General features: G+C 43.6%; 1 protein-coding gene across 1 annotated transcript in view; it reads left to right on the top strand.

Moving 5' to 3' along the window:
• stk33 (serine/threonine kinase 33) overlaps positions 1–437 on the top strand; it is a gene marked incomplete at both ends in the record, with an annotated part of 12,095 nt that extends 11,658 nt beyond the window's left edge. The window contains one exon of the mRNA XM_083650645.1: positions 209–437. Within this exon, the coding sequence (XP_083506771.1) occupies positions 209–437 (229 nt within the window). The remainder of the gene's footprint in view (positions 1–208) is intronic.
• Between the last annotated feature and the right edge of the window lie 19,983 nt (positions 438–20,420).

Below are 20,420 nucleotides of genomic sequence, written 5' to 3'. Positions count from 1 at the left end.
GAAGATGGTGATAGCCGTGCAACTGTTGTTTTGAGAGGAACGTGTCAGTTAGTGAATGCTCTTATGTAAGATGAAGGTGGGATCTCATCCCTGCAGTCCCATGCAGGTGTTAAGGCCTCTGGGCAGCCAAGTGCAAAGCAGCGCAGGCCACAGGACAGGAGGGTCACCGCGCCTTGCACGTCCTCATTTACCTTTGTGCTCAAACCAGCCACTGGCCCAAGGAAGGCAGAAGCCCGGCGAGCCTCCACTCCCGGTCCAATCCGGAGCTGCCCCCACGAACCAGCAGTCTGCCCCGGGACGACGAAGAGCTAGGCCCCTGCAGCAGAGAGGCCAGCCTCAGCGGGGCCGTGTGCCAAAGCAAAGGGCCCCAGTCTGAGGTGTCCCCCTGGCTGGGGCAAGGCTGCCGGACACAGCCAACTGTTCCACAGCTCCTGTGAAACCACAGATACAGACTCACACCTTTTCTATTTTTTTTGACCAGCAAAGAGAGAGATAAAAATCACGAGATGACTTTGTCAGATATTGCTGCTGGCATCTGCTTGAATGTGTTTATTATGAAGCAGCATGCTACAGTCAGTCGAGTAAAGACCTGACCCAGGAGATTTGAGAATTGCACTGCTCATCTCTTATTAAAGCTATTGTTCGGTGCTTAACGTACCTCTCTACCTAACAAGATATCCCGTCATTGTGAATCTCACCACTCTATTTATATACAGTATGGATGTATGCCTTTTCAATAAGACAAATAAACTGATAGTGTCATTTGAAAATGTAATTAAAACTAAAAGGGAATGTTAATTTATTACATTGGACAGAATTAATTATTTACTAGTGGTATACATACAGGGATGTAATAATATGGTCAATGTACTGTACGAGAATATTTTCAGCATTTTAGAAGACATTTCTAAAGAGCGATTTTACAACAGAATTTGCCTTTGTCAAAAAGTAGCTGATTGCAACTTGAAGATGCTTTTAAATCAGTAGTATTTAGGTAGATGTAGCTATTATGTTCTGTTATTCGTTTTGAAACAAAGACATTTAAAACTATGTGCCAAATATGAACAAAGAATTGACGTACAGCAAAATGTATTCATTTTATGTTCAATAAACAGACCAAATGCATGTTTTTTGATGTTATGTGCTGAAATGCTTGGAACGCTCAAAACACATGAGAATTTGCTGTCATTTCACAACGCCGCACTGAGCAAAAGGGATTTGCTGTATAATAGCTTCTTCTTTTTTTTCTCTGTTCTGACCTCTCAATTCCAAAATGCTCTATATGCACTGACTGCACCCAGTCGCTGTCAAAACAGAAAGACTGTCACACAGGCTGGTTACGCTCCATCTGAATGCAGAGGATTGGGAGCCACCACGGGTCTAATCTCGTTTGGGAGGCCATTGAAAGCAGTAGGAGCTACTTTGAGGGCACTGCCATTCAAGCACAGGTTTTCTCTGCTGTAGAGAGAATAATCCCCAGCATAGATACAACATTAAAGTAGTCAAGCATAACACACAGAGGCTGAATTTCAAATCCACCCATTTGCATCTCGAAGTGAATGTGTGCCAACAATGGGGCCTAGTGTTCATGCACAGGCTGTGTGTGTTTGTGTGCGTGTGTGTGTGTGTGTGTGTGTGTGTGTGTGTGTAAATATGCGTATTTGTCTGGAGGTTGGTCTTTGAAGCTAAAGATGAATAGCATTTGTCCCTTTGGGGGAATAGGTCATGGCCTATATAAAGTGCCTAATGTCCTTTTTTATCAAATACTTTGTCCAGGTCTTGCTGTCTTCATGTGTGATGCCATGCAATGCAGCGAGTAGGTACTGTACACCAGTGTTTCTCAACTGGTGGGTCGGGACCCAACAGTGGGTCGCGGGGCTGTTTTGAGTGGGTCGCGGATGTGTGCATGTGGGGGGGAAAAAAGTTCTACTCATTGAGGTTGCTGGCGTCCGCAGCCGAAATTGCTGTCTTTCAGAGGCTGTAGCGGGCACATTTTTAAAGAGATGCACAGTGAAGGTACTGGTACAATATGAAACTAGAAGACCATAAGGCACAGAGGTGTAGTGCTATCTAGAGAAGTGGGGGAACGCACCTATATGGGGAACACCTGCACACGCACAGGTCCCAACAAAGCCAAGGCCCCCCCCCCCCGCGCGCACGCACACACGCTAACGTTCACGTAGCCTATTCATTAATTAAAATCGCTTATATCAACGAATTAAACGAGCAAACTCACGGATTCCTCGAGTGCTGCAAACCACTGTCACTGACACACGACTTAACTAATTGTGTCTGTAGCCCATGACATTTGCAGCTCTGAAACTAAAAGACATAGGCTATATGGGCAGAGCAGAGCAGACTCAGCAGAGTCAGTTATCAACACAAACAGCTAAACAATCTCTCAACCAGCGATCACACAAGTTGCTCAAGGCATTGATCATCATTTGGCACGGCGGCCGGCATTTTTAGAATTTTGTGGTGAATTAATTTGACTCCCACTACATTTCCACAGAATTTTGTGGTGAATTCACCACAAAATTCTAAAAATGCCGGCCGCCGTGCCAAATGATGATCAATGCCTTGTGCAACTTGTGTGATTTTCTGGATGCAAATTGCAATGGGGTGATTAACGCTAACTTTTGATTCAACCGCGTTGAAAAGAAACACGCTTTTAACAGTTTCTTCATGCTTGTAAACGTACCTTTTTAACAGCTTGTCTGAAAAATGAAAGGATGTTTGGCTGCCTTTTTCATCTTTACTTGTTAAAGTGAGGTAGGCTACTGGGGGGAAAAAAAATATTTTGATGCTGAAAAAGCCAGTAGCTGTTTCAGTATAGCTTTTATTAAACTGAGGTTTCCCCCGCGCTGTAGCTAGTTAAGGTGGAATGTTTCCTTTTCCTTCAAGCCACGAGTTGATGCTGTGTGAATCATTCAGCCCACCTTAAATATAGTTAAGGTGGAATGTTTCCTTCTTTCTTCAAGCCGCGAGTTGATGCTGTGTGAATCATTCAGCCCACCTTATAGTTAAGGTGGAATGTTTCGTTCTTTCTTCAAGCCGCGAGTTGATGCTGTGTGAATAATTCAGCCCACCTTAAATATAGGACGAATGACAACGTTGCCAAGTTTCACTCGTTTTATTGGCTCGACATGCACACACACACTGACACACACAAAACACCCGTTGGAGAAGTATGGGAACGCCGTTCCCCCGCGTTCTACCGGCACTACACCTATGATAAGGCATCCATTGGTACCAACATGCCATGCTAGCTTGTTACGAAGGGGTCTAAATGAAGCGACAAAGTTAGGCTAAATTCTGAAAATTTGGTTGCGACTTAAAGGCCGGCTTTACCGTGGGGAATATGAATATATATTAAATCTCACGCCCCTAAGGTTTTCGAATCCGTTGAAATTTTTGAAATTGGTTGTTTCCCGCCAGAGATATCACCAGAAATCCACTCTGTGTGGAGGGGGGGGGGTGGTGGAGGGGAGGGGCGGGTGCGGGGACCCGAAATACTACATTTCCCACAATGCACTGGGCTCGCGTGGCCTTCGTTTTCATGCCCACCCCTCAGGCATTTGGCTGATATCAAACTCCAGTAGGTGGCGGTAATGCACATATATGTTTGCCAACCGCCATAAAACTCAAAGAAGAAGAAGAAGAAGGCTTCGACAATAAAAGATACAAAGAAGAAGAAATAAATCGAAAATAAAATTGCACCAAATTGCACCAAATGTAAACGGTAGTATATATGTCGGGAGATGTCTTCATAAAAAAATTCTCATGCATTTTAAGGCATTTTCGTAGGAGTTACGCGCATCTGATGTTGTAACTATTTTCTGTAAAAATGGGTACATTGCTCAGCGTTGATTTCGTTACTTGAACTCACCTACTACTAGATGTAAAATTTGACGAGCTTTCCAATGCCGCCAGTCCCGTGTCTTTTGGTGCTTCCGTTCCCGAGAAAATCGTCTCTTTGCAAGGAACTATGGGAAGCTAATATTAGCTACAGCAGGCTAGGCGGGTGAACAAGATGGCTGCCTTTTGCTTTTCGTCGAGAGCTCTGAAGGGGCGTGGAGGACCTCTAGAGGCGGGACCATGGCTCACAAGACTTGTAGTTCATAGGCCCTCGAGTTCCGCAAGCGGGGAGGGAAGCCGGGTGACGCGTAACGCGTCACCCGGCTTCCCTAAAAATGTGAGAGATGCCTGATAGGTCAGGCAGTGAAGCTCCAATTTCAAATAATTTCAACGGATTCTAAAACCTTAGGGGCGTGAGATTGATATATATTCATATTCCCCACGGTAAAGCCGTCCTTTAATGACTAAGGGAAAATGTGGGTCGTGAGGCTAGAACAGTTGAGAACCACTGCTGTACACAAAACACCGTTTCACTGCCTTTGGTTAGATTCAATTTGTATGAAACAAACAGTTGATAAGAATACACAAATGTAATCAAAAATAGTTTCGAATCAATGGAACTGCAATATAACTTTGATTCAAGGTGTACAAAAGTTTGACTAAAATCTGATAGAGAATGACTTTTATTTATTCAGACTAGTATAAACAGCAGATGGAGCTGTTAGTGGGTTGCCGAGTTCATTTCCAGGAGTTGATTTGACAGAACGCTGTCCCCAAAGCCTGCTATCTGGTTCTGTGTATGGAGGTGTTTGGAAGTGGGTGTGATTGATGGAGTCATTGCTCATAAAAATTGTGAGGTACATGTAATGTGTCATTGATTAAAATACACTGCATGGGTCTTGATGATTCAGTCCGAAAACAAATGGTTAAGAAATGCAACATTTCAGCTGCTGTCTGAGAATACAAATGTGGTTTCTTGGGTAGAAAACTAGAAGAATTAGGAAACAAACAAACAAAAAATAGACAATGATTCGTTCCGTTTGTAAAACCTCTTCTCCCTTTAGACCAGTGCACTGGATTTGCATAGAGTCTGTTTAGACAACCTCCTGTATGGCTAATGTGTTGTCAGAAGAGGAGATGGGATTTCAACATATGGTCCTCATTTTCTTGTGCCAGACTTTTAATTAATTATAGGAAAAGAAAAAAAATCCCCAAATTGAATTGTGCTAGTGGAATGTGACCTACAGCAAATCATAGCAGTGCTTGTACATGCCTCAGGGTGGAAGAAATTTAAAGAGCTGAAAAACATGAAGGCAAAATGGATGATGTGATGTCTTCATACGTAGTGACAGTAGGTTGTGAGGCAGATAAAGTCTTGTCCTCCAGTTTTACTCCCCAACTTTGGCCAACACAACCGCCAGGATAAAATGTCGAATCATTAACTAATAGTTAATGAGTAGTTAATGAATAATTTGTCATTAGTCAATCACTAGTCATAGTTAATGAGTAGGTAGTCATTAGTTAATGATAGTATCTAAGTTCCTGAGTAGAGTAGTTAATCATTACTTAAAGGAGAATTTCGGTTCTTTTGAACCTGGACCCATCTCCTGGCAATAATTATGATTTGGCCACTCACCCAGCGATGTCCGCGGCGTTTCTGGCCGTCCTAGCGTTGTTTTGAGATCAATAGCGTCCAAGTCAGTTGTAAAATGGAGCTGATTTGGGGCCAAGTGTGAGCCTGTCTTTCCTGCATCTAAATAGCTATTTTTATTCCCGTTTTCGCCACATATCGTAATAATGTGATCCCTCAACATCCAACAGAGTGATATTTCGCCCCAGGCCATTTCCTGGACTCTCACAGGGATCAAATGACCTCAAACGTGATCTCGGTCACCAAGTATCGCGAAGTCCCGCGATACTTTCCTGCCGACTGGCCAACTACAGGTAGGACGCTTTGCGGTGGTGGTTTTAGCGTAACCTATGTGGGGTTTGGCATAACCTTCGTTATTTCGAATCCCACATAGGTTACGCCAAACCCCACATAGGTTACGCTAAAACCACCACCGCAAAGCGTGTACCTGTAGTTGGCCAGCCCATGGGCCAGCCGGCAGGAAAGTATCGCGGGACTTCACGAGACTTGGTGACCGAGATCACGTTTGAGGTAATTTGATCCCTGTGAGAGTCCAGGAAATGGCCTGGGGCGAAATATCACTCTGGTGGATGTTGAGGGATCACATTATTATGATATGTGGCGAAAACGGGAATACAAATAGCTATTTAGATGCAGGAAAGACAGGCTCACAGTTGGCCCCAAATCAGCTCCATTTTACAACTGACTTGGACGCTATTGACCTCAAAACAACGTTAGGACGGCCAGAAACGCCGCGGACATCGCTGGGTGAGTGGCCAAATCATAATTATTGCCAGGAGATGGGTCCAGGTTAAAAAAAAACGAAATTCTCCTTTAATGATTACTAAATGTCAGCTTGTGAATATAGTAGTTAATCATTAGTTACTGATTAGTCGGGTCAGTTCCATGAGTAGAGTAGTTAATTAATTAGTTAATTAATCATTCATTAATAATGAATAAATGTCAGTTCTGAATATATTAGTTAAGGTCACATTGTGAGTATAGTAGTTAATCATTAGTTCATGATTAGTTCTTAGTTCCTTAGTAGAGTAATTACTCATTAGTTAATGGTTAGTCAATGGTCAGTCAGTGAGTATAGTAGTTAATTGTTAGTTACTCATTACTTAATTATTACTTGTCCATTAGTTACTCTTTTTGTGTACCCTATTGTAAAGTGGTGCATCATACTCAGTAGTTTGAGTACTGAATCATTACTTAATTATTACCTGGTATATTCCACCCAAATACTAGTTTCTGTCCAAGTACTTTTGGACAGTTGTATACACATCTTTTTGATCAATTATCAAAAAAAAAAAAAATACCAGATTTTTTTATACCATTTTTATCCCCCATTAGTGCTAATTTAATTTATTTATCCTGGTTGCTGCTCCACCCTCTGCCGATCAATATAAAGTAACTTTGAAGTCATGAAAATCGAGCCTCCCCCGAGCCCCTAACCTGACGCTGCCAGATGGACGTTTAGCTTCACATTACGTTTCACTAAACCAGTCGATCTTGGAATGCAGTAACCCGACCCGCTGACGGAGGCGGGCACTTTTTCCAAGCTACTTGGCAGGTGACTGGATGACCCATCTGTCTATCACCGCTGGTGCGTGTTAACTTCAACCAATCAGATTGCCATGCCTCTGACGTCACGTTTGCGACCGGAGGAAGGTGCCTGTGCCTGATCTCCGTGGTAGTCTATCATTGATTGAGTCCTCACCGTCCTCATCGTCGTAGTCGCCTTCGAAGCATGACGTTCGATTATAACGATAGTTGTGTGGCTTAGCCTTCCCAAATGTTGAGGGTCGTTTTTTAGAATTGAATACATAGAATTGGGAACGTTACATTCAATTTCATTCAGACTGCCTGTCACTTCCGCGGCGGCAGCCATGTTGACGAGTGAAAAGAACTATAAAGACCATGTACCCAGTACTTGCCCAGACGAGCCTAAGCCCGCCGCTGATTCGTCGAGCCGGCATGGTTCGGCCAATCATCCTAACTGCCTGTGCATGACAAGATGGATTACGTCGAGAGAATTCTCTTTTGATCTCGCGAGGTTATCCATCTTGCAAGCAAGGTTACCGAGCCCCCCCCCCCTTAGAAAAAATCCTGGAGCCGTGCCTGTACCTTTAATTTTATTGCCCAAAATTGTAGTTTGTAGTTTGAGTAGTTAAACTACACAAATGACCAAAACGTAGTTTAACTACTTGACTCACTACGCAAATAAATGTAGTTGAACTACCATCAAGCAAAATGTAGTTCAACTACGTTCAACTACATGTACCTGTAGTTCACTACTCCCCAACACTGGTAAATACATCATACATTTTCTCATTGTCTATGTCTCTAATAAGGATATGAGCCGCTGCGTGTCAGGAAATAAGCTATTTACAGGACGTAAATACAAGCATTTCACATGCCCCATTTTCTCCGTTTTCAGGTCGCAGTTCAAAACATATTATTGTTTCAGTTCATGGGAATCAAACCGACTTATCAGGGTGACTTAAAAACATATTGAAAGCTGGAAATGAGGTCCAGGTTGTAAAAAACTGAATTCTCCTTTAAAGGAGAATTTCAGTTTTTTACACCACGGTCCTCATTTCCAGGTTAAAATATGATGTTTTACTCACCGAAATAGTTTTGAGCTCCGAGTAGTCTCCTCAAACAGGCTATAACGTGAGCCTGCGGCCAGCGTGGGGCATGATGGACGGGAGTGCACGCGCTCTCTAAATGACACTTTTTCTGTCAGATCACGGTTCATTATGGTTGTAAATATAATTATTTAGCTAATAGCTAGAAGCTAAGCTAACAACAACACAGCAGTCAGCGTTGATCTGCCCCGGATGGGGTTACAGTGCCCATCTTCCCCCTCTGTGAAACCTTCTTCAGAGAAACCACAGAAGGGGGAAGATGGGCACTGTAACCCCATCCGGGGCAGATCAACGCTGACTGCTGTGTTGTTGTTAGCTTAGCTTCTAGCTATTAGCTAAATAATTATATTTACAACCATAATGAACCGTGATCTGACAGAAAAAGTGTCATTTAGAGAGCGCGTGCACTCCCGTCCATCATGCCCCACGCTGGCCGCAGGCTCTCGTTATAGCCTGTTTGAGGAGACTACTCGGAGCTCAAAATCTTCCGTGGGCATCCGAATGAAGCCAAACTATTTCGGTGAGTAAAACATCATATTTTAACCTGGAAATGAGGACCGTGGTGTAAAAAACCGAAATTCTCCTTTAAGTTTAGGCAAGTAAAACATCTTGGTTGGGTTTAGGCAAGTAAAACAACAGTTAGGTTTAGGCAACAAAAGCAGCTTGGTTGGGGTCGGGATTCGATCCAGCTCTCTCATGGCGGGAAAGCCAGCAGCGCCACAGGTCTGTCAATCCCACCCCAGGGCCTACTTAAACCTCAGACTGTCATTATCACATACTCTCTATAACATTCATTCATCTTAGTTAAAATTGGCTAAGTGGGTGGCGGTGGCTGTCTGTGGCGGCGGCTTCTGTTGTCATTGTGATGTCATCAGTGATGATGCCATGTCATCAGTGATGTCACTTGAGCAATTGTGATGTCATCAGTAATGTCAATAAGTGGCGCATCATCTCCAGAGTCTCCACCCTAGGACTCGAGCATGACGTAATGTATCTAAAAACGTGAAAGGCGAAATATTTTCATTCAGAAATGTTCATATTCTACATATCTTTTAGGGGTGTCACAATATATCGTCCCACGAAATTTCGCGATAGTAAAACGTCACGATATGTATCGTTGAGATGAAATCTCATATCGTGAAAAAAAAAAAAAAAAAAAAAAAAAAAAAAATTCCAAAAATAGACAAAGAAACGTCTTTGTTTGTTGAAGTTCAATGTGTGGAAAGTAGTTCAGTTGAACAAGTCTCTGAAGAGACACATGAGAAGTTATACAGGAGAGAAACCATTCAATTGAGTTTCTGGCAAAACTGTTTACTTGACAGGAAAAACTGAAGATGCATAAAAAATAGACTAAGAAAAGTCTTGTTGTTTGAGTTTGAAGAAAAACTGAAGATGCATAATGAGAATTTATACTGCTGAGAAACCTTTTAGTTCAAAGTAAATCTAAGTGACGGTGTAACTCATTCTATTTCAAGATAAGCCTTATCTCCAATCTCATGTTTTTTCTAGTTGTTATTGTAATAACAATTTCCCACAACAGCATGTTTTGTATTTGTGCATTTCAAATAAAATACTACTTTTCCAGTCATATATTGTCATTATTCAAGTTTAAAAAAATATTGTTAAAATCGTATCGTATCGTATCGTTATCGTGAACCCAGTATCGTGATACGTATCGTATCGTGAACTGAGTGTATCGTGACACCCCTAATATCTATACATACATAACGATAACATACAGTACATAATATATAAATACAGTACATATGATCTACATATCCGTGGATTGCAAAAACATACTATGGCAACATTGTATTCTGGCGATGGACTGCTTTGGCCCAGAGTACAGAGAGAGGAGGCAAGAAGGGAGGGAGGCCGGAACAAGCTGGGCTGTATGCTGGGTAGGTTAGGGGCGTGGGTTTGGGACAAAGCATGGAGGCAAAGGAAATTAGAAAATTCGCCGGGATGGAACCGGCGATGTGCCCGCCCCCCTCCACTACCCCCCACCCCCACTGCCAGATGGAAGTAAGGATGGGTGGGTTGGCGGGGTTGCAGGGATTAAAACTCTCCGCAGCCCCCTTTTTGGAGCCCGGGGAGAGTGTCACTCCCGTAAGGTTGGGGCGCAGAGATGGCACAAGGTGGGGCGCAGAGATGGCACTTGTGGCGAGAATCACGGGGTGGTGTGAAGCGGGTGCGTGCCGGCTAATGTCAAAAGAGGCCCTCCCTCTGCTCCATCCAGCTTGCATCTCAATAACCTTAATAGAGCTCCCTTTAATTAATCAGCTCATCTGCAGAGGCCTGATACCTGCAGCTGAGCCCCCCCTCCCATCTCCATCCACTCCCCAAACACAACATCCTCTCTCTGCTGCTGTGACATTGTGGTAATGAGGTAACACAGCTACAATGTCATGGAGACGTTGTGGAGACGTTATCTGTGGGAGCTCATCTCACATGCTGATGTTCCTGATCCCCTTCAATGTTTGCCTTGCCTTGCCTTGTGTGTGTGTGCACGCGCGTGTGCGCGTGTGTGTGTGTGTGTGTGTGTGTGTATGCGCGCGCGCGCGTTCATGTATGCTTGCTTTCCTTCCGCATCAACAATGCAACCGAAAACCGGTGTGTGTGTATGTGTGTGTGGGGAAAAACCGGGGGAGGAAGCCACAATTACCACAGAAGAAGAAAGGGGGGGAACCCCGCCTCAAGTAAACATTTGAAACAGATGGCAATTTCAAAGCAAGCCTCATCAATCTTTGTTGACACTACCCCTTTTTAAAACTACACTTATTTGGGATATTTGCAATTATAATGCATACTGTTAGCTCATTTGAATATCAAATTAATTACTGAACACACTAGAGTAAATACCTTTTTTATAAGTCCTTGTTAAAAGTGAAAAGTTCTTGACTACGGTTGGATGGCGTGTTAATTTACAGTGATATCTAATCCCAAGTTACTTCACATAAAAGGCATTACTATACATATTTTAATGGGGAGGTGGTTGTTTTCCAAGCAATTTTCTGCTAGAGTACATTTTTAATTTATTCATATTTAATTTATTGGTCTCTGCATACCCGCTCAGTAAAACTAATCAACAGCACGTATGGGCCTCTTAAAGTCGCATCTTTCCTTGGCAGACAGGCAGGCAGCCTCTGCATTAGGATAAGCTCTCCTCCTCACTCCTGCACAGAGCCGGTGGGTGAAATGCCCCATTCACTCAACCAGGAGGAGGATACCACCGCCAAGGAGACTGTGTTCAATTCTCACAAACAACCTTTTAATCATTGGGAGAAAAAGCTCGAAAATGAAAAATGTGCCCGGCCTTGAATGATCCAAAACATTTCAATTTGTGTGGATAGTGACCGACCGTCGTCACTGCTGTCAGAATATCATCCGCTAGGGACAATGGCTGCTATGCTACTTGCTGCCCTCCAACTCCTCTGCCCTTCAATTGGTTTGATGGAGCTTTTTGCAGTCATTTAGCGCAGTATGACTGAGTTCTTATCACCTGACTCCACCATGCACTCCAAAATACCTATCGACCCACTGACACACGTTGAGGAGGGATCTACACCTTACGGATGGAAATGATTTCAATTAATTACCGTTCCCCTTTGACGAGGCAGGGAGGGATCGGGCGAAACAAAGGCGCGTCGACAACAGGAGCATTTCCCCGGCGTAACGTGCACCATAGAGTGTAATGAGCAGCGGAAAGGTCATTTGACGCATTTCTGCCAGTATGAATTCATTTATTTCAAGCACTTAATTCTGTAGTCACCTCAGTGCTGCACGGCTTGGCGGGCGCACACTGAGTGGGTTGCATTAACCACAAGTGGACGTGTAGTTTCCTCCCAATGGCTGGCGCTGACCATAGGTCTGTGGGAATGCCTGAAGAGCGGACAGAGATAGTGAAATGGAGTGTGGGAGATGCAATCACCTCTTCTATCATAGGAAAATCGCCTCCATCACCTTCAGCGTAATTGGCGCATTCATTACGGTTCAGTAAAAAAAAAGCGCACGTTGCCATTAGACGGGCGATTTAAAAAGTAGGCTTGTGGAGAATGAGAGACTTGAGGAGGTCATGTGACCGTATGATACGGGGTCACAGTCAAGTAAATAATGGGAATTGGTCCCGTGAGGCTTGGACGACCACAAAGCCGATGTGGTCACGCACCAAAATACATCTTGGCACAGAAGAGGGGGAGAAATTCAATCATCTACAGAAAATAAAATGCCCCCTTCCCCCACCGCCCCCACGGCACTACGATAATTACAGTCAGAACGCAGAAAAGCAATTTACCCTCTAATATTTGCGATAACTTGACGGATTTAAAAAGTACTACAATGCTTATGCGTCAACAGCTGGAAACAATTTGCTTATGTTAATCAGGAAGCTTATGTTAAAGTTGCAGTAATTAAAAGATGTCAGGTCCATCTGTAACCTGCGTTGTGTAGTCCCCCCGCAGCTGGGGATCAAACCGGGAACCTTTGGCATGGGAGGGCAGACACTCTAACAAGGAGGCTAAAACTATATGGGCTCTAGCAGTTGTTGCTAGAGCATCTCTTAAAGGCCCCCTCCAGTGTATTTTGTCATTTTTATGATATTTCATGTGTTGCTGGGTCCTGCCCTGGTGTTGATTAGCCACACTGTACGCCAGTGTATTCTGTTAACAAATAACCCTATTTTAGGCTCAAAGTCCTAAAAATAAGATGTGATGTGCGACAATGTCATGTCAGACATCATCAAGTCATGTCAGACATTGTAGTGGTCTGACGACTGATGTATGATATTCAGATAATACATTACAGTATATAGCTGCCGTTAGCCTCTGGCGTTAGCTGCGAGCTACGTTAGTTACGTGAGTGCAAAACCCCACTGAATGACCAATATGATATTACAATCCATAAAGCCCACCAGCTTTGATATCTGTTGGCTAGTTGTTGATAGAATATTGTGGCTTCTAAACGTTTTATGGAGATGCGGGCAGACTGTCATGGTGCAGATGGCGGCTAATGTTTCCGGTATTTCTGCTCTGGATGCAAACAGTTGAACAAAGAGAGAACAGACACACAGAGAGCAGCGCTGTAGTCATTATGCTGCATTGGAATAATGCGTGGGACGAGGTATTAGATTCGGTTCTTATCAATTTAAGTTCTTTGGCGCAAATGATAACGTGCGTTGAAACAGCGCGTGCACATGTATGTTTTCATAGAACATCAAAGGTTATACAGATAGGAAAAATTGACTGGAGGGGGGCTTTAATGCATCACAGCACGACCACTGGCTACCGTTACACATCATGCATCTCAAATAATGATCCCCAGCTGTTAAACTGAACTCTCATCCCTAAACCATTAATTAATGGTTTCAAATATAGACAAGTATGTGTAGGAGTGTAGTAGATCTGGCCTCTGCCTCAACTCAGAGGATGTTGCATTCAGCTGCCACTAGAGGCCTCCGCCTGGCGGACTGTGGTGCCTCTTTTGTTTCCACGATGTATTGTTTTGCTGCTGCTTCGTTTGTATTTTTGTTGTGTTTGCAAACTTGTCTAGAGGGAAACTTACCGCTGGAAACCACGGCGAAATGAAACCAAAAACATTTCCGTTGATCATCAAAGGAGGCATATTTATTATGTTTAGGTTTGAAAATAGAGTTATTATGTTATGGGGGTTGTTTTCTAAAACTTTGTTCTAAACAAAGGCAGCAAAACAGTCGTGCATCAGAGTGTGTACAGGAGCTAATTGTAAACACGCCTGAAGTCACAACAGATAACATTCTCTCACAACAAATCTACACATTTATTTCTTTGTAACGCTCCCACTAATGACTACATTTTTGGAGGAGAAAATGCCTCAACATTAAATATGAATAAATACATCATGATGACACAATTAGGCAATGGACTTTTATGTTGCCAGTTCACTTGTCCAACAAAAACATTGCTGTAGTGTAGGCTAGCAAGTGCATTTATATGTCTACAGATTAACATCCTCACTGCTCAGTGGAGCTGATTTAGCCTGGTAAACCAGCCGGTCACCTGAACTCACATTTCATTTCGTTCTTCGTTCCCATCTGGCCTGAAGCTCTCACCCAGTGTTGGCAGTTGGCAGAGGTTGGGCGGGTGTACTTGCCTTGACAGACAACTCCTTCAGCCAATCAGTGTTGGATCCAGTCAAACCCAAATCCACTCGACAGAATGGCAAAAACATATTTTCCGCCGAGAAACTACGGTTGCGGCGATACTCCTGTACTTGTTTCATTGTTGTTATTGAGTCTATTTCTGCAATAACTGCACTTTATGGCTGTTTAAACTATTATAGTTTTGTTAGTGCAGTGCTATAGTGGCGTTCCTGATTGGCCAACTTGCGCTGTCGATCATAGAGCACTGAACGCAGTCGCTGATTGGCTCTTCCAATTTGCAGTTTCTGCTTAAAGCCCTCCCAGGGATGGAGGCCAGACGGTCCCGCAGAACAAAATGAAATGTGAGTTCACGTGACCGGCTGGTTTACCAGGCTAAATAATCAGATGTTTGCAGCCACACCTTACAGGAAGTCACCCACACACCCTACAGGAAGTCAAGCCCAGTGGTTCACAGTGGGATGATGCACGGCCTTGAAGCCGGGCCATACGGGCTGTGCTCTTCCCCGGAACCTCTCACCACTCAGGAGGCAGATTGGACTTCTCACTCTCAGCTTCTGCGCATTATTGTCCATTATCACACTGTGGTCCATGTGTGAGGTGACAGTGGTGCTGTGATGGAGAGGCGACAGGGGGGACCTGGACTGCAATAACATATTATTAGCTTTTTTTCACAGCTCCGCTGGGCTGGATTTACACTGGATATCCAGAGACCTCCGAGGGCAGCCCACTGTCACCGCAGCAGTGTCCACTAGCCGAGCAATTGCCAGAGATACACAGGTGAGTGGACTGAATAGCCGTGCCCCCACACAAGGCAACACATAAACGCACGTGCACGTGCACACACACACACACACACACACACACACACACACACACACACAGAGTGCGTCAGTGTGTCCATAATCATTGACAAGTCTTTCCAATTAGCCTCAAGGTGCTGTCATTCTTGTGTGGTATCGCAGTACTTCATGTTCTCCTTTTGTTTTGTAAACTGTAAAAAACAACTCCTGCCATCATTGCAGAGTTTCTGAGACATTCTTCATGGAAACACATGGACAGATGAACAGATAGATACATACTGTAGATCACATATGTGTCAAACTCAAGGCCCGGGAGCCAAATCTGGCCCGGCACCTCAATTTATGTGGCCCCCGAGAGCTAGCAAAGAATACAATTTGCACAACACAATTCTTCGCAATATGGCTAGAAATATCTATTGTTAACTTGAACAGTTGTAGGCTACTAGTTGTCTCTATTTGCCATTGTTTTCCCTATAATTCAGAGCTAGTTATTAAGTATTACGTTATTACTAAAAACAATAATAATCGAATCAGAGACGATTATTAAATATGAGAACACGTAGGCTAGATCGTGTTACATTTACAACTGGCCCTTTGAAGGCAACATAATGCTGATGTGGCCCGGGATGAAATTGAGTTTGACGTTTATGAGATAGATAGATAGATAGATAGATAGATAGATAGATAGATAGATAGATGAAAGAAACAAAGAAACAAAGAAAGAAAGAACTGGAAAAAATAGATAAGGAGGTTGGCCAGTCGATGCACACTGTGAGCAACACCGCATGCTATCAAAGTGCATTGACATTCCATAAGAGAGCGAGTGCGGCACATGTGTTCAGTGTGCGATGCTCTCTTGTCCTTGGTAATGTTAACAGTCTCCCTGGTGACTGATGCCTCTTGTCCCAGCCCTGTTTATAAAACAGTCAGAACTTCGTTAAGGGACAATAACAGCAGCCAAGCTCAATTATGGTGACATTTTGCTGACATGCAGATTGCCTCTCCTCAATCTTTTTATGTAAAACACTGATGTGCCAGTCACATATGGATGGATGAACTTTGGGAGAATCAATGGTATTGATGAATCATAGATCATACAAGTCAACAAGACTGACACCAGGAGAATGAATTCATTGCGTGGGGAAAGTCATATATTAAATTGTAATCATAATCAGACAAAGTGAGTTATGTTTAATCAATAGCACAATTATGATAATAGAACTTGTCCTTGCAATATATACAATAAGCGCGCTCACAACAGGCTGCATTGTGTTTGTTGTGTTAGTATGCATGCATTTGCATTTTAGTTTTGCACTGATTCAGGCAGCTTATTTAGTCAGTTTAGATGCGTATATTTCTAGTTACACAACAGTCATGCAAGATTCAAACCCCCCCCCTAACCATTGTAACCGCCCCTAAACCTCTATATATAGAAGAAGAAGAAATACTTTGAAATGGTAATATTGGAAACTATGGATGCTCCATGTCGCACTGAAACATATTGGAAGGAGATTGTCAGGAGAGGGGAACACAATATAGCTATGAAATCCATCGAGACAATGGCATTTGATTGTCCTTTGGTGTACGCTGAAATATTGGCAGGATTGCTGGGGGGCGTCAGAGGAGCAACACTGACCTCTCTGCTTCATCTGATGGTGGTGGTTTAATGGCACCAGCCAGAATAACCCAAATAATGACAGAATATGTTTTCATATTGCATATCATCTGTGTCAAATGATTGTCTTTTCCTTTGAATCCTTGAGCTGAATGTACAATAAGTATAGTCATGGGCAAAAGCATGGAGTCTATAAAATATATATAGGAACTGGACAGAAATGGACCCCTACAGAGGCAGATCAGCAAGCACAATTGGCACTTAGACATAGGGATGTTGTAGCAAGTCCAACAGGGTTGAGAAAGCCTTGGTCTTGCAACATGCATGGAACAAAGCAACACCCTAAAATAATCAATTTGTGATGCAGTTCCCTATATCTCCATGCAGGGCAGTGGCGAGCAGCAATAAATGCCAAAGTGGTTTCTCATGCAACAAGGCCAGGTCGAAACCTGGCATAGCGTCAGTGCATGGTATCGTCACCCATGTATACCCATGAGGTCCTTGCCAATCCACAGCTTTAGCCTGTCCGTGTTGGAAATTAACTTTTGCATAGAGGCAACATGATTTCCTAACCAGTTTAAAAGCTACATGTATGGATTTAAAGTGGAGATGAAGCATTGGTTTGAACAATGCAAGTGTGGTTTGTTTGCTTTGTACCTTGGGTAAGACAGAACCCTGCAATCAAATGTGAATTACACCTACATTGGCTGCAAAACTAAAATGTATTTCCCTGTTTTTGCCCTGTTTCGCCACTGAGCGCCGCCATGTTGTTGAAAGCTAGATGGTGATGTCACACGCATTCTAGCTCTTGTGTATGCAGCCAGGCTGCAGCGCTGCTTGTTGTTTACTCACCGGTAAAAATGGAGCACAGACATACTAACGTTAACTAAAAGCACAGATGGAGGACCATCAAAACTGCACTTGACCATCCGTTTCCCAGAAAATGTAGATAATGTAATAATAGACTTTTGACATTTGTGAATCAATGCAGAATCGCTAAAGCTAGCTGCTAGCCGACGAACGGCTTGTATCTCCGTAACCGTAAGCCGTAGAGACTCGTGGGTGGCAGCATTAGATTCGGGGGCAAAAAATACATATAGCCCTTTAGAGGCATCGCGATTTGACCTTCCGTGGCAAATATATTAGCGTAGGATTGCTATGTAGCTAGCGTACCACCATGGATGCTACTGTTTACAACAGCTAGTGTGGGATTGGCTGTGCTGTGTTGTAGGCATATTCATTAATTTCACAAGTGCAATTTTGATGGTCAAGACAATTATAAACGGGGGAGGATAAACATTTTTGAAATGTGGCAGAGAGTTTACTCACCTATTTTCAGATCAACTGCAGAGGGGGGCTGAGACGAGAGCAGCTGCGGGGCACCTTCTTCATGAAGAACAACAAATTACTTTACCACTGTCTTTTAGACAATAGTGCTCATTTGAGCATCCAGGGGCAATACAAAATGATCCTCCTCGGGTCCGTCTTTCATTGGGTCTGCCATCTGTGCTTTTACTAACGTTAGTATGTTGGTGCACGTTCGTGCATGCAAATATCGAGTCCATCAAGAATGCATTGCCGTCGCTCTACCTGACCCCACCTCCACCTGGTCGCTAGATACGAGCACCCACAGCCCCCTCCCGAATCCCTTTGTTTTGAGAGTGAACAGCGGCAGGTGGGGCGGCGGCGCCCTCTAGTGGCCGGCCGCCACTGAGCCGTGACCATGTATGGAGCATTGAGCATTGTCGTGCATAGAGTCGTGCGTAATGTGTCCGGCGACATAGGGCTAACATAGGGCCCCTGGTGCATCCCCGCACCGGGGCCAAAAAAGGAACAATGGCTGGCCTGGGAAAGGGTAGACAGGATGAATACATTTGATAGAACTCTGGAATATGGAGGCATTTAGGATTAGCTGGTGTAACCTATGACCTAGGCACAGTTTGGCAACTGGCGGTAACTGGTAACTGGTTTTATGAAAATTGCATTAAAAAAAACACATTTGCGCTTCAAAAGTCATGAAAGTGGTCCTCATTTGTGAAGATTATCTTGCTAAACACAAACTTTGCTGTTTCATAAACTTTGTTACCCACAGACCTTATTTCATAGCCTGGTTAAAATCATCCGGATCAGTGAACTCACATTGTGTTTCGTTTCGTGGATCCGTCTGGACTCAGCGCTGTGCATTCAGGAAGTAGCCAGTCCTTCAGCCAATCAGCGTCGGATCCAGTCAAATCCACTCGGAAGAACGGCAAAAACGTCTTTTCCACCGAGAAACTCAGCTGTTGCATTCTTGTTTAATTGTTGTTGTTGAGTTTATTTCTGCAGTAACTGCACTTATGGCTGTTTAAACTTGACAAACGTTGATGGTACTGCTCCAGCCGGAGAGCCACAGAGGCAGCCACTACTGTTTTGCCAGCGGCTTTCCTGATTGGCCGGTTACAAAGTCAACAACGAGGCAGGTCCCTGATTGGCTAGTGCACTTTGTCATTTTTGAAAGTGCCCACCCCGGGGCAGAGGCCTGCCAGACGCTGTCGTAGAACGAAACACAATGTGAGTTCACGTGACCGGACGGTTTGCCAGGCTACTTATGTCATGCAAATTTTACCCGAAATTCCCTTTTCCCCGTACGAACCAGCAGCGCAGGGACTTCTGGGTAAGCCTACAAAAATGTCGTCCCTGCTGTACTGTGCTAGTCTCGGTTTACAGACGTTTGGTGAGCGGCGAAACGGATTAAGACTGAGAGCTGAGTCTAGTACTGTGCTGGTTTCTAAGTACAGCTTCCTGTAAACAAGTCGAGGGATAGTTAGTTAGTTAGCCTACATCAGATCCTGTGTATCAGAAATGTTCATACACACACACACACACACACACACAGGTCTGTGCTATTCAAAGAGATTTTAATATATTTGCGAGGGTGAATATAATCATGAAAACAAGCTCCCTCTCTTGCCTGTGACTGCATGGGGCAATAAAGAGCATTACACATGACTTGGATGATGTGAGCCCTCTTCCTCTAACAAAGTCCCCCGAGAGTGAGACAGCCTCTGTCATCTTCATTACAAGCCATCCTCCATCAAACGCCTCATCCTATGACTCACACGCTAATTGGTGACCAATGAAAAGACTCCAGGCTGTGCCCTCATTGAGGCCTATTTCCCCCCTGTTTGTACTGAGCAGAGCCAGAAGGTTAAACCAATAACTTCAGAGACCTGACAGGTGCATATCCCGATGATACTCATCTTCTCCATTTTATCTGTTCTTTCCTCCATTATTTCCACCTAACTACCAGTTTAGCAGCCACAGATTTTTCCCCCCATGTCCCTTGATTGTTCAGTTGTTGGAATAGTGTGGTGGGTCTGGGAGAACCCTGAGCCAAAGTAGGTTGAAGATGAGTTTTGCAGGTATTTTGAGATGATTTTGAGTAATTTGGTTACTTTAATCTCCGCAGTACATCACGGTGAATAATAAGAACAAAGGGGAAAGTATTTATTTTGATGGTTTTGGCGGAATGGCACCGTAGGAAATAGAATGCTGTGGAATGTTGAAAGCCATTTTTCTCATATTTTACTTTTAGACAAATAATGATTAAAATACTCATAACTTTTTATCTGAGAGAGCTATCTCATCTCAGTCATTCAAATAGTTATATATAGCAGCTGGTTGTTATGGCAACTATCAACAACAACAACAACTACTAACTACAAGACATAAAGACCGAAATAGGCTA

This window comes from Poromitra crassiceps, assembly GCF_964638095.1.
Source record: "Poromitra crassiceps genome assembly, chromosome: 14".
Classification (NCBI taxonomy): Eukaryota; Metazoa; Chordata; class Actinopteri; order Beryciformes; family Melamphaidae; genus Poromitra; species Poromitra crassiceps.
Note: the sequence above shows the minus strand (reverse complement) of the source record. Positions and strands in the feature narration are given on the sequence as shown.